We start from the raw sequence: 15,139 nt of genomic DNA on the forward strand, positions 1-15,139 counted from the left end.
TCATCCTGTGGAGGAGTAGGGCGTGTCGCTATGGTAGTTGTAGTCAGGACATACCTTCTGCACCAGTTTATAGTCTACACTGTAAAAGGCTATATAGATGCATATGACTTTGAAGGGTTTCGAGCACAGCCAGGACACGTGACTTTGCGTCTGCTCCTGATAGCACACCTTAGAGGGGTCGAAGCTGCACAGGGCAGTTTTCTTGTTTCGGTCTGTCTTCTCATACTCAATGCGACAGTTGAACGATTTGGTGTCTTTGGTCTCCAGCGTGGACTGCTGGGCGATTTCAAACTCCACCACCTTGGAGGGTGGGACCAGGCTGACAGAAACATTCCCCAGGCCCGTGGAGTTGTGGCGGAAGTAGACGCTAAAGGTGCCATTCCCGTGGTCCACGATCTTCCCCGTGATCAGCAGGTTGAGTTTGACGGTCTTGATGTTGGAATGGAAGTCTCCCCATCCAAACATCTTTTTGAACTTGCCAGTCTTTACGATGGGCCTGCGTTTAGTTCTGGCCTGTGCACCCTGAACATCTGTCTGGTTAGATAACCAGTCCCAGAAGTCCTCCATGTTCTGTAAATATGTAATTTCCCTCATGTTGCTCTTGAACCCGGGGGAACCCTTGGCAAACAGACGCAGGGGGTTGATGATCCGTGGACTTGCCCCTGTGGGAGAAATCCTCTGTTCATCATCACTGTCGCCCCACTGGATGAGCTCCGTGGCTCCGCCGTGCGCTTTCCTGCATGTGACCTTAGGAAAAATAGGAAAGCAAAAAAACATTACACGGATTAAACATTATGGAAATATAATGTTTTAATGCTTGGGTGCAGATTAATATGACACAGAAGTTACGCAAACTATACCCAAAGTTGTTATTCAGACATTTTAGACTTTCTAGTTGGTCTTAACAAGCAAAATAAGTAATATAATAAATATAAAATATAGAAATATTCTGCTCTAAAAATGAAACCTTCCAAAAAACAATACAGCCTACAGAAGAGAGTAATTACTTGCTTGAACTTGAAAAGCATTTAACTGCTTATTAATTAAATACTTATTTTAAAACATAGATCTCGCAACATTAAAAAACACAATTAAAAGGGACTAAAAAGAAGAGAATCAATAGTGTTATATTTATCTAGATGTACGTCATTACGATGACACATTGATATATTTGAGCTACATTCACGTCGCAAGTCACAGAACTCGAACCCGATCTGTAGCAAATATAATTTCCTTCACTTCCCATGCACCTTGCTCTAACGTGAACACATCTGTCCTCTGACACAGCAGGCATGGACACATTGATGCGTCTTCACACGAGACATCCGCTTCATCAGCTACAGCCAAACACACGATTGAGACAACTGCTAATATTTAAAGACAATTTGTCAAATGACATGACAACAGAAATCCTTGGGAGCTGCTTTCCGATCACTAATGCTCTTTTTCGACACCCCGTCCGTGTGAGCTTCAGCCCGAAAAGGCTTCTCAACAATAAAACAGACTCCGTGAAGTACGGGCTGTGTGCTAATCCGGACTCAGCAATGAACTGTGATCCCTCCTTCGTACCTCAAAGCCTTTTAGCTTCGGGAGCGACTCCTGGTCCACTTCAGATAACGCTTTAATAATTCACAGCAATAAGCTTATGGTTTTATTAGTAATTAGTAGTGCAGAGTCTCTCCAGGCCTGGTTATAGGGATCACTGAGAGAAGCAGATGTTGAAAGCACCAAACAGCGGCTGTTAGGATTCTCACTGAGTTGCCGCACACTACCTTCAGACTAATTATAATTTTTGCTGTAAGCCTAACTGAGGCACATGTGTGTACAAAACTAAAAAACTAGGTCTGTCTGCTCAACCTCACATGACATTCCTATAAACCTAGCTCCTGTTAAAGTGCTGCAAATGTCTTAAATCCTTTCTTTACTCTCCCGCTTAATGCCACAGACTCCAGTAGCACCTTAAAGTGGCGGGCCGGATGCGATGGCTATCTGGATATATATAGCGTGAGATCAATGCATGTCATAAGGACCGAAGCCTTGGCCTATTTAGTCCTCGCAATACATAATTAAGTCTGTTGCTCCCTGTATACGTAATGCCCCTTTACGCCGCTCATCCATTGTGTTTTAATCAACCAATTCCAGCGCCGGTGCTGCCATGGCCGTGCCACGCAGTCATGTCTCTTGTGAGTCCAGCTGTTAATTTGATTTGACTCTTGCAACATCACAATAACAGGCCGGGCTGCTCGTAAAATCTTCGGGACTCCCAACAGGAACATTTCCCCACTGCTGTGAACAAAGACGGCGTGACGACACAAGCCCGGCCTGTGATATCCGTGACACACTGGGAGCCGTGCTTTGCACGCCTGCAGAGGTGAAACAACATTTTTGTCTTTCAGTGAAACTCTCAGGTGAGCTTTGTACAGGATGATTATAATGCAAATGAGAGAGGAGTTTAAGTATGACGAGCAACTGGAGAAATTGCTGTGACAACAAGGGGATCAGCAGAGGAATATCTAAGGCTTAAATGCCCCGAGAGAGATGAAGTGCTGGGAGCTTGAAAGCTTGCACTGACACATAGGCTCTGGTTCCTTTCTCTCTTCTTCTCTCACTGTCTGTCTCCCTGTGCACATGGAGCGCCAGCAAACACACAAGTAGCACGCCTCATTGGTTTAGGTGGGCTGCGTGCCGTCTATTAAAAACAGAGCAAGTTTTTGTACAAGATGCTGCAGCAGTGCAGACCAAAAAAAAAAAGTCAAGGTCTGATGAAGGGGAATCTACAAAAGCTTAATTAAGATTTCTTAATCGCCGCTGCCGTGCTAGAGGCAGTTTGGGGAGACTTGAAACAAGGCATTATTATGATAATAACTGCAGACTTATGGAGCAGAAAACACGAGACCTCATTTTAACGGCACAAGAAAAACCGACGAGTGGCAAAGGCTGCAAATATCTGCCTGTGTGATTTCACTTCTTTTTCTAAACACAAACACAGAGGTCAGGAAATTATATATATATATAAATGCATATGAGTAGTGATGAATCAAAACTACATTTAGATATGTTTTGCTCTTTGCAGTAACAGTGATCGGCATACTAAATGTATTAATTGTTATAATTCTTTTTTGCATCACTACCTGCAAGTGTCTAATAAATGCAGTTTACAGTTCACTTGTTATCTCACCGGGAACTGGGAGTATTGAGAGATTTATTATTTATTATTATAAATTATATGACATTAAATTAATTCAATCTCAAACTATTTATATTAATGTGAATAAAAGTAACATTTCTAAGATGTTCAGAATATGGAAAAGTACACACTTCCTGTCGGGGCAGTATGTGTGTAAGGTTTCAAGAAGAAATACGAGGCATGGGACATACCACTAATTTCATACTACTATTTTTTCAATAGAATTTTTCAAATTTCCAAAAATATCAAAGCATTCCAAAACCAATTACTGTAGCCATGAACAGAGAGATTAACATTCGTTTACACACAATATTTTTAGATAATATGAGTCAACAGGAAATACATTACTTCATACAGTAATGTATTTCCCATTGAATGACATGGCCTGCATGTCTCTCTCCTTTCAAAACGATTGTTTTACTGGTTTCCATGTACTTCTATACGTATAATGGTGTTCTAGTCCAGCGATCCAAAGGCTCCATTTGTGAATCAAATAGTATGCATATTTCATTTAATGTCTCCTCTATATACTACTATCATGAATGATGGTGGAACGTTAATACGGACAATGTGCAGCGGGGAACGCCGCGTGTTCAGGATGAATCAGCCTTGCTGTTCCTCTGTAATGAGCGTTACGGCGTTGGCTGTCTGCTTGTCCCGTGGGTAGACATATCTTTTCGAGGCCTGACATAAAGGTAATTGCCACAGTGACTAGAACTAGCCTCTAGAAAGTTATAAAGAAGCCAGTGACATCTGGCTTCTGGCTCATCTGAAGAGGTGCTGCTAAAATACATTTGCAGCGGGCAGCCTGCAACATTGTGCCGGACCGTGATGGGTTCCGGGCCGCGGGCGAGGTTTACGGTGCTGTTTGGATGGCAACGATGGGATGGCTCTCAGTCTGCCCGAGCTGACAACGTGCCCCCCCCCCCCCCTCATTTCTCTGTGATAGCCTCTACTGCATCTTCATTACACATTACTGTTTTTCTACCATTGAGTTAAAATAATGTGTTTTTGAGTTCCCCATTTGTTTATTTCCAGTACATAAGGCTTGGATATGCGTCTGGAGGAAAATGGTTTCAGGCATTTTTCTCACAATAAACAAAATGGGCAATTAACCTGCTCATCAGTGCAAACAGAGCTGTTCCAGTGATGCACTCCACCGTTCTTCATGGATTTATCCGTGCAAATTGACCTCGCTTTGGTGGCGCAATTCATTTCTCTGCTAATTTTCCGTGTCTGAGGCTTCATTAATTTGATGCACTTCTGCGTAGTAAAAATCTGGACATTCCATGCAAATTACATCTGCTTCACCACAGCATACCATAATACTCTCCCGGCATTATTGCAACACCTGCTATATTAGAGCTGCTCAAATAGTTAGTCTGCCGACTATTGCAGAGCTGGATTGACTGCAGCCTCTTGCAGTCAAGCATCCAACATGATGAGCGGCTCCACTCACATTAAAACCGAAATCCCCAGCCACACCTCCTTCCCCAGCCATCTTCCTCCCGATGCTGCAGGCCGCATCATTTGTAATGATCCACACCCAGAACCGGTTCCAGGGGAGAAGACCCCGGAGGCGCTTAGGCAGAGCGAGAGCGAGAGTCTACACGCTCCCGAAGAATAGATTGGGAGTCTGATCGCTAGAACAGCCTCACGCTCCAGAGCCATCACTTTCAATCAGAGCCCATCCACGAAGACACATGGCAGGTGCTTCGGCGCTGTGGTGGATCGCAACAGCAAATCCACACCAGGGGCACCTTACCAATCATAGAAGCTAGTTAGTGTGTGTGTGTGTGTGTGAGAGTGCATGTGACCAATCTGCTCCCCTCAAGGATGGCTCTTTAGGCCATTAGAACCTGACTTCTGCGAGAATGAGCCTCTGATATCAGAACACTCATGCTAAAGATGCTATAGATTCAATATTGAATTTTCAGATCAATTCATCGTCTCTGTAATCAGGATTATTTGAGGTGAATATTGAGAGCAGCGATGAGTAGGTACGAATTTAATTCTTCTATATTTATATATGTGAGCAATGAAAGGATTTAAATCACTTTTTGTTGTTATTATTTGTTTTTCTGCTGCGCCATAGTTGCTCACTGACTGTGATATATCATGACAGGTTACCGTATATAAGCTCCAGCAATTCATAAGATAGCCACCTTCCTTTTGTACTGTAGTGTGTGTCCAGAAGAACGGGCGGCACTTCACGCAGCAACCGCCCCATCATGGATTAATGTCCGAACCACAGCCTGAGGAAATGTAATTATTGGACGATCTGAAACTGAAATCCATACTTGTCTTGTTGGATCAGAAATTGTAACATTGAGCTTTATTTATTTAGAGTACTTCAGTGTTAATTATTGATTGTTATCTACAAGTGCACCAAGAAGTTGTTGCTGTGCTATTTTTTTTATCTCGTTAACTGAATAACCCGGCGTCGTGTCCTGTCACCTCCTGGACCGACTGTCTGACTCATGAAATCATACACACAACCAGAACTCTCACTTTTTGCAATATGTATCTCTATTTGTGTTTGTGTACACATGTGTTACAATTTATCTTCTTTTCTTTTTTATTCATGAGGTAGTTTGAAACACTTTTCCTTTTACCAAGCTGGATTTCTCCTGAGGGTCTATCTTAGAATGTTGTTCAAATTCTGGCACTGTGAAGAAATCTGCAGCAGCTTGTATATTTAAACTTAAAAATAGCTTCCTCATCACTGCTGCCGAGGGTGAGATGCACAAACGTGCAAATTCAAAGCTTGTACGCAACACAATGGTCGTGCTGATATATATATATAAAAAGGTGGTCCTGTGAATAACAAGCATTAAAGCCAGATGAGCCAGACCAGCGAGCCCAAAGGGAAGTTGTGCTTATGTTCTAATTATGATCACCAGCATCATATCTTTCCTTCTCCATCACACCGTGGACAGATGCCCTTAAAAATTAAAATAACATCAAATGTGACAAGTGAAATCACAGATTCCCGGGTTAGAGGTGAGAAAGCATCCACTCTCCCAGTGGAAAAAAAAAAACACAAACTGTCAGCATCAAACCCCGCTCACAGCTTTGGTGTTGCAGCACTGAATAATAATTACGCAAATGTTATTTATTCAAAGTAAATGTAATGAAATAACAGTGAAAACAACAACAACACTATGCTGCCACACCTGACTCCGTCTGCCAGGGCTGCTTTCTCCGTGTTTGTCAGTGGTTAACAGCTACGGCATCACAAAGCGTGCACGAGTGTTCAGGTACAACACTGTCAGTCACGATGAGACAAACACAAAGGCCATAGAACGTGACGGCTGCATCGACCGCTCCGATTATATCCAACCACACAGAGAAACACATAAACAAAGCCTCTGGGGTTCGCGAGGTTTGCAAACATTCAAATGCAAGTGTGCGCTAAGCTTGCACAAACGTCTTGGTATGAACAGGACCGATAATTACTGCACTTTCCTTTGTCAAGATGTTATGCAGCCTGTTCGAAGTCTGAAAGGAGATTCTCATTCGCGACGAGTCATTTTTTATTCTGTCACAATAATATATATATATATATATATATATATATTTTAGGCATTTTGTTTGTTTTTTGGGCCTGTTTTTGCAAACAAGGCAAAATCTACTCACTCGTCGTGTTACTCAGAACTCATCACCGCCAATGATTCACATGAACGATAGCACAAAACATATCCCCTGCTGTGGCTAGCATAGATCATAAAATATGTGTTATTCTGAGTTACTTACTCTGCCTGCAGCAAATGACACTGACTCAAATTATTTTTTTTACACAACTGGTAGATTATTTATATTGAAGTTTTCCATCCGTGGCAAAGCATTTGCTGCGTTTTCCTCGCAGGGAACATTACACTAAACCACACAGATCAAAAGCAATTTGCACTTTTGCACGTGTGACAGCTGTTAAAAAACTGCAAACACATGCTTCAAGTGCGCACCCAATCAAATCAGCACATTTTGTCACATGCAATGCTGACCTCACCGACAAATGCTGGATCTCAGCATTTTGCTGTTGAAGTGTTTCTACCAAAGGTAATGCAGCCACTAACCTGGACGGTTACAATCTGAGCATCTGAACATGAATCCGCTAGACATGACATTTGAACCGTCCTGCAATGAAGCAAAAACATCTCCAGATCGCGCCTCCTCGCAGACAGTGGAAATACCACAGTGCAAAAAAAAATACACCAAGAAAATGTTTCCTGCATTCAAATATTTACTTTTAAATATATGGTATTTCAAGCATTGAATGAAGAAGTACTTCCTCAGAATCTGAATGAACCCGGTGAGAGGCAAATCATTTTTGGTTTTATAGGAGTTCCTTCCTAAGAAATGTCATGTATAGTTGTGCCCATGCATATTAATAACAAAGAATGAAATACTAAAACCATCAACTGCTCAAATGTGCCTGTTTTAAATGAAAATACTGCAGTAAAATACAAATATGAACATCACAGCACCTACTGAAGAGGAAAGTACAATTATCTAATATTTATCATTTGTGAATAGCAATTATTTTTGTGATTTCCCTGCATGAAAATTAATTAATTAATATACAGCAGCAACATCCGGTGTACAGGAAGAGTTAGCAAAGACCCCCCCCCCCCCAAGAGCCTCCAGGTAATCTGGATACTTGTGTGAGCTCAGCACCTGCCACATGTGACAGCAGCAAAGCCGTAAACGCTTCACTTTTAGGCAGGCGCTACCTTTCAACGCATCATCACTTTCATAATCCCCTTACATGGTCAAAGCATCAACTTCCGCGCCGGCTCCTGACACCTGCAGCCCACCTCTGTACGTCTGTTAGCAGCGATTCAGGGGGATAATACCACAAAGCATGTTGGACTCGGCGTAATTATGCTTCTCTTGACCAATGTCTACCAGCTTCTGCTTTACAACAGTGGTAAAGACGGTTGTAAAACTCCTCAGCTAATTCTTGTGGAGGTTTGATGTTCTCAAAAGAAGACGTCAGGATTCTGACTTTTTGTTTTTCCCACTTTCTTCTTACATAGTGTTTGTGAGAGAGTATTTATGTGTGAATACTTGTGTGAACTTCACTTTTGTGTTTCCTTTCCTTCAAATCCATGCAGCAAATGATACGGCTGTTGTATTCCAAAACAATATTTTTGCTTGATTTGCTCAAACGAACGTCCGTTTAAGTTTTGGCGGAGCAAATGTTTCTGTCCTCAAAGGAGATTGCGCCTCGGCTGATTTCACATTAACGTCTCTCTTTGAAGACGAAACAAGAGTGGGGAAAGACGCCGTTTCTTCTCTCTCTGAGTTGCTCTGACGACAGGTACTTGAAAGAAATATACAAAGACAGACGGGAGCTGACAGTTCTTTGTTATAGGGTTGGGAGAAAGAAAAAAAGGCCTCGAAACCCACAGGCAGAGGAACAAATGCAAAACTGAGAATAATCAGAGGGAAGATTTATGGTTCTTACAGCTGTCACACTTTGCCTTTCACAGGAAAGCAATGCCGTTTTAATTAAAGAGGTCAATCATCCTCCTGAGCGCTGACATGAATGGTGATTACCTTTTCGACAGCATCAAACCAGCTGGTAATTAACAACTTTATATGCCAGTGTGTTTGGGAAATATGAAAGTGGAGACGTGGCATTTTACGAACTGATCCAGTCCCGCAGCTCTGAGACAAATGAAGAACTCTCGGCTGCGGTGCAACAACTCAGCTACTGACTTAATGAGACCAAAAGTGACTCCAGAGATGATACCCCATCATCCACGCACGACTTGGACAGAATACCCGCCTGCTATCCTCCTTTCATTTTGTTGCAGCAGCAGAAAGCCATGCAGCGAGTTAAAAAAAAAAGAAAAGAGCGCTGCTAAACGGTGAGGCTGTGCATCAGAGGATGCTGGATGCTTCTGACCCTGCAGAGCGGTGATGGCTGTGCTGCGGCAGAAGGCAGCGAAGCCTCCAGTGCCAGCGGCTGCCTCAGGCTGCCCATAAAAATTCATAGGTGTGGGCCAGGACCGGGGAAACAGCATCTTATTACACATAATGTTTCCTTCACAGTGGGCGTGAGTCGCTTTAGAAAAATCACTTCATCTGGACATCTCACACCGAGGGAGAAGCGGCGAGGACAGTAATTGAGTTGCTCGTAATTGCTTGGCGTTAGTCTTTAACGGTCCGCCCAGTAGCGAGACTGTTATCATAAATGCAAAGGGCAAACATGTTAGACCGATCAGTTATTTTGGACTCCTCTATCTTCATTTCGCCCTTTATTATGGATTTATTGACGGTAAACACACACTTCTGATCAATGATCGGAAACATTGCTGGGCCCATGACCAGTCGATGCGGGCTGCAGCGTTAGCCGGAGGCACGGGGGGGGGATTCGGGCTGAAGAATCTCGACCTCAGACGGGCTGAGGACTGCAAATGCCACAGACGTTGTTGTTTATGGAGGATTATCTAGACAAGCCCGCTGGATAGAAATGGTTGTGACCCCAATATTGAGCACAGATACACATCAGAACCACGCAGGCTCCAAACCGATTCCTGGAATGCATCACATGCATGCAAGGACCTTTCACTCCATCGGCCCGTGTTCGATCACTCCTGCAGAAATGTTTGCTGGCCTTCCTGCCATTCCAGTTTCTCTGAAGGGTTTTTTGAAGACTTAAGTGCCAATATATATTTTCTCTCTCTCTCTCTTTGTTAAAAAGCAAATCCTGAGAGAGGTTGATGTGAAGACCAGGCAGAGCAAGGATGTGAAGAATATAAACACGTTTTTTATTTTTTTGATTGTCCAGAGCGAGGGGTGGGTGCGTTGGGGGTGGGGTTGCACGGGGGGGGGCTGGATGGTGGGGTCCGTAAAAAGAGACGAGGACCTTATCACAGCCCAGCAGCTCTGTAATTCGCCGCCATGATAAAGTGGCAGCGCGGAAAACCTTACAAGGCTGGCACAATCCAACGACGGATTAGGTTTTTCTGACATAAGCTTCCTGAAAAACTAATCAATCAGCCCATGCAGTATTATCAGAAGCGTGAGATTAAAGAGCTGCTCCTAATCACCTCACTGTACATTTTATTACACTTCTCAGCGTTAGTTGCCTTTAAATATACATTAAATAAATAGTAAAACCAAAGCTAATGGAGCATGAGGGGGGGGTTAAAGAGCCCTTAGAGAGGGAATTTATGTAGAATTTGTGTTTTGTTATGAAGATGAGGACAAAACTATTGACCTTGCAAGGTTTTTTCTTCTTTTTTTTTTACTTCGATTAACGGATCACTCTGGTGCAACTGAGAGGAAAATAAATCTGGTTGGATGAAACAGCCACTTCAGCAGCTAAAACTCGCCCAAATATATTTCAAGTTCTGATGTTCCTCTTCTGATAATGTTCTACTTTTGGTGCCGGATAAGCGGGAGGATAATCAAGCAAGTGGATGTTAATAAATAAATAACAGTTGAAATTAATGCCAAACCCTTTGAGGAACGACTTGTGATCCCATAAATCAATGCAAATCAAAGTTGCAGGGATAAACTCCATGCATGTATCGGCTCCAGAGGACAGACTTCTTCCTCTTCCTCACAGCCAGCTACGCTTTGTCTCTTTAATGCGTCACACTCTTCTATCATGAGATGCTCGCGCTATTCCGCTGCGCCATTCCGCTGCGCCCAACCCAGGGCGGCGTTCATGGTATAACCGGGGGGGGGGGGGCATACACTTTAACACTCCCACTCATCCTCTTGGTGTGGACCTCGTCCATGCTTTGTCATGACATGATAATACCAAAGAGCTCTCAGCCTGGCAATAAGATACAAAGGCTTAATAGCCTTTGTCGACGTCTTCTCACGCTTAATCCCATGCAGTGATGAAAAAACACAGCAATCTGCGGGATAGATGCAGGACAAGCAGGGGGTGGGGGGGTTGCAGAGCGCAAGTCCTCTCAAGTATGTTTTATCTTCATCTACATTGTACTGCTGTCATTGCACAGAGGATAACTGCAGAGCAGATGTCAAGGGAAAGAATTGATTCTCCCTGGATGGCTTTGACCCTTTTATACATCCCTGGGGTACGGCACAGATGCTTGGGCTGGGGTTACATTTTTAACGTATGATTCATGTTCTGGGTGCATGAGGAAGCCTGAGGAAGACTGTTCTTCATCTGCCTCTCTTGTTCTGAGTGATCGGTTCACAAGAACAAAGGATAAATTAAAACATGAAGTTCCTTCAATGTCATAGTTTGCTCAGTTGTCTGAGCTGCATTAAGATGATATTGTGTTTTAGGCTCGCCCAAATCAGATCTATATATCATGTCCACACAGTTAATGCCGTTAAAAATAGAGGGGGGATGGGGCAGTTTTGGTGCAATCTTCCTGTAAATTACCTAAGTTCACCCTTTGGAAGGATGTGAATATTGATAAGGGGCAATATGTCCCCAGTCAGGCAGTGGTGGGTCTGCTGGGAGGAAAGCCATTGAGGCATATGAAGAAAGCCTCCCCAGGGATGCAGCCTCTCTCTCTGTCTCTCTCTCTCTCTCTCTCTGTTCAAGGATGATTACAACAGCAGCCAGAGCAGCCAGCATGTTGCTGCTGCATCACAGTTCAAGGCTATCTCTAAAGAAACCCTCTTTGGGGACAGCACAGATGTAAGGAATTTCTTCAATCAAATGGCATTTTCTTTTCAGGTGTGATCACCAAAAGAATCCGTAAAGTGAAGACGATCATGATAAAACGCACACTTTATTCAAATGTATATGAAAAAAAAAAAAAAAGTAGGAGAGGACCTTTAAATTTCACTGAAGCTTACGATCTTTCTTTGAAGAGCTTATTCCGGCAAAGAAAACTGATTTATACTCCGGAAAGATTATGTGAAGAGGATCAAGATAATCAGCTTCCTGAGTGAAATAATTCCCCTTATTTGATATTGTTTGATAATCGAGAAGGAACAGTGCGAGCCTTAAAACCAATTTTTAGTGTCATTAGTTGTCTTCTCTTTTTCAAGCTCTGGCCTCCATTTTCACACAATAAGACACTTCATGGAAGTTGAGAACTCAAAACAAAGGTCATACATTGTTTGAAGCTGAAAGCAAAATGAATAAAAATGACTGCTAAACATCAGCGTCCGTGTGATGCAGCTGAATAAATGAAGATGTTTGTATTTATTCGGCCGTAGTATAATATATGAACGGTCACCGCAGGGTAAAAGGATGAAACTGGCCACAGTCAGGTGAGTGACGATAGCGTTATATTAAAATGATTGTAAACTACACTGACACCACTTCTTATTTATCATTAATTATAATCCAATCCTCATTGCTCACATTTAAATGTAAATCCTCTGTATTATTATTCTTTTTTTAAACAGTCTTTTTTTTTTAGCTTTTCAATACAGTATACAATATTTCAAAGAGATATGGGAATGAACAATTAAGATAGATTCTACTGAGTAAAAAAACAAAAAAACAAGCTGATAATTTATATGTATATTAGTGTTTTTTATAGGTTGCAAAAATAAATATGTCACCATATTTGCAGAGGTGAACTTTAATAAATGTAAAAAAGAAAAAAGAAAAACAGCATTATCATTAATTGTTATTTTATTAATATGGATCCCCCCACGCACAAACGAAATGAGCTGCTGATAATTCTGTCAAAAAAAGAAGCATATAATTTACTTAAATTGTCATGTTTGTAGCAAGAATGGAATGAAACAGATATTTTTATATAGATGTATAAAAAACAACATACATATATCAGGATAGAAGTGAAAGTCTTGAAACAAAAACACTGAAACTTTCTTTTTACGCCCCGCAGATACATTTCTACGCATTCTGTCTTTTTTTCCCATTTATTGCTCTCATATCTCACCTGGTGCAGGAAGAGAAGAAACAGGAGTATTGGCAGAGCTCTCATCTTCACAGACTTCTCGACTTATTCACAATGAGCGGCGCTTAAATCCTCTCTTGAAGATTTGGAGAGGGAGAGACGCGCATGCCGTTGAAGCATTGCTGGGATCACCTGCGCGCAAAAGTAGACATGTGGACGCTGCAAATCACTTAAACCTCGGCGTGTTACATTTGAGAGGACTTCAACGGAAAAGCTATTTAAATATTATTTCCCTTACCGTTCTGCAAATGTAATAATACCTCACTTAGTTTGGAAAGATGTTTGGAATCATCCGCGTTCAATCCACTTTGGGGAACGGCGCGTAAAATCCTCTCAAACGTCTCCGTCTCTCTGGATACTGAGTCAATGTTCCCTTCTGCAGCTGAGATGCTTGGATGCGGGGCACGCAGCTCGTCTTGTTTCAGTGCGCAAAACCCTCCGTTTCGCGTCTGGAGAGTCCAAGGTCGGCCGGCGCGCATCCGCGTCGACGCACGAGCTATCTTCTTTTGAAGTCGTCCGCTCACCGTGCGAGAGACGCGTAAAGTGGCTTGATCTCACTGATGTCAGGTTTTGCTCAGCAAAACGTGCACGTGTTTAACCCTTCATGCGCTTCACGCTCAAATAGGTTCACTGTTTCTGTTATAGTCGCATTTATACGTTCAGTCCCTGCAAAATGCACACGCACGCACGCACGCACGCACGCACACACACTTTTGAAACAATTTTACTGTTTGAATCTCAAAATTAAAACTCCATGGTGAGTGATCGTCATTGGGAACTGGCTGATGAAGCAGTCCTGGCCACAGAGCAGACAGAAAACGTTCACGCTTTGGTCACGGTTCCACACATGGGCCAACATTTTCTGCTGCTGGAGGCACTGTGTCGGCTCCGTTGGGCTTTGGTGCCATCGTGTGGTTAAAGACACGCGTTTCACGCTACAGAGGGGGAAAAAAAGGATTTCCAGGTGATGATGTGACGCAAGGAAACACAAATGTGAAATAATCAAACAAAGGAGATCCTCTCCAGAACATAGGCTTCCTGATTACGCAGCCCAAGCAGCATCACTTCTACACCAAGGAGTCTCTGTGCAAGCCTTTCGTGGTCTGGGTGTTCATTCTCTGAGAGGAATTACACATGCTGCCATCGACAATATGCTCTGCATTTATTTTAGTTGTGTGCGTTAGCATTTTCATGTCGCAGGTCCTCTATAGGTATCGTTTTTGATCATTTGAAATTGAGGATTGTTTGCATATATCACAAGATCATTAATCATCAACATCCCACCACTTGATCCTTGTGTCTAATGTTCCTTACTGTTGGTAAGAACAAGTGAAGTGATGATTGGTGATGATAATCCTAAATAGTTCACTTAACCAACAGCATTCCTCATACACATTATTTCTCAGGGCGGTCATTCCCAGGCTGCTTCTGTATCTGTGGATTATCCTGTTTCTCTAGTGCCTTCCCAGCAGATGTGTCCACGATCAATGGACCTGACTGGAGTTAACCCTTCAGTGTCCATGAAAAAACCATGAGGGTTACACCTTCCACAAGTGCAGAGAACACAATTGTTTGTTGTCCGTTGTTCATCGTATTCAGGAGCACCGTTATCATCCTCACTCAAAAATATGTCCTCTGTGCACCCATAGAAAATGATTTACACCATATGTGTCAAACTCAAGGCCCGGGGGCCAATGTGGCCCGCCACGTCATTTTTTGTGGCCCGCAAGAGCTTTGTGCACACATTTGTTTTCGTAAAATGCTGAAAAGTAAAAGTGAATCAGAGTTGATGTGTATTTGTAACTGATTTTTAATCTGTAAATTGGGTTTTAATGTTAAAATTAAATATTTGTTGCTGACTCCATTCTGGATCCGACCCAGATGATATTCATTGGTGAGATCGAGGCCCCCACCCTACATGACTGTGTTAAACTCCCTAAATATCGGTCAATAATCAATGGAGATATTGAAGAACAAATTACAGACAGACGCCGGCGATTACAAAACCTCAGCAGATATTTTTACAGCAGTAAGGTATCGATATATTTTTAGAACTATGCAATTGCATATGTAA

The 15,139-nt window shown here is 42.6% G+C and overlaps 1 protein-coding gene across 1 annotated transcript; it reads right to left on the reverse strand.

The window, feature by feature from the left end:
• On the reverse strand, positions 1 to 1,302 carry LOC137914315 (neurexophilin-2-like). The gene is made up of 2 exons (XM_068757920.1): positions 1,210 to 1,302; positions 1 to 747 (listed from the first exon to the last, which is right to left on the reverse strand). The coding sequence occupies exons 1-2, from the start codon at positions 1,300 to 1,302 to the stop codon at positions 1 to 3; spliced, it is 840 nt and encodes a 279-aa protein (XP_068614021.1).
• Between the last annotated feature and the right edge of the window lie 13,837 nt (positions 1,303 to 15,139).

This window comes from Brachionichthys hirsutus, unplaced genomic scaffold (genome assembly GCF_040956055.1).
Source record: "Brachionichthys hirsutus isolate HB-005 unplaced genomic scaffold, CSIRO-AGI_Bhir_v1 contig_1394, whole genome shotgun sequence".
Classification (NCBI taxonomy): Eukaryota; Metazoa; Chordata; class Actinopteri; order Lophiiformes; family Brachionichthyidae; genus Brachionichthys; species Brachionichthys hirsutus.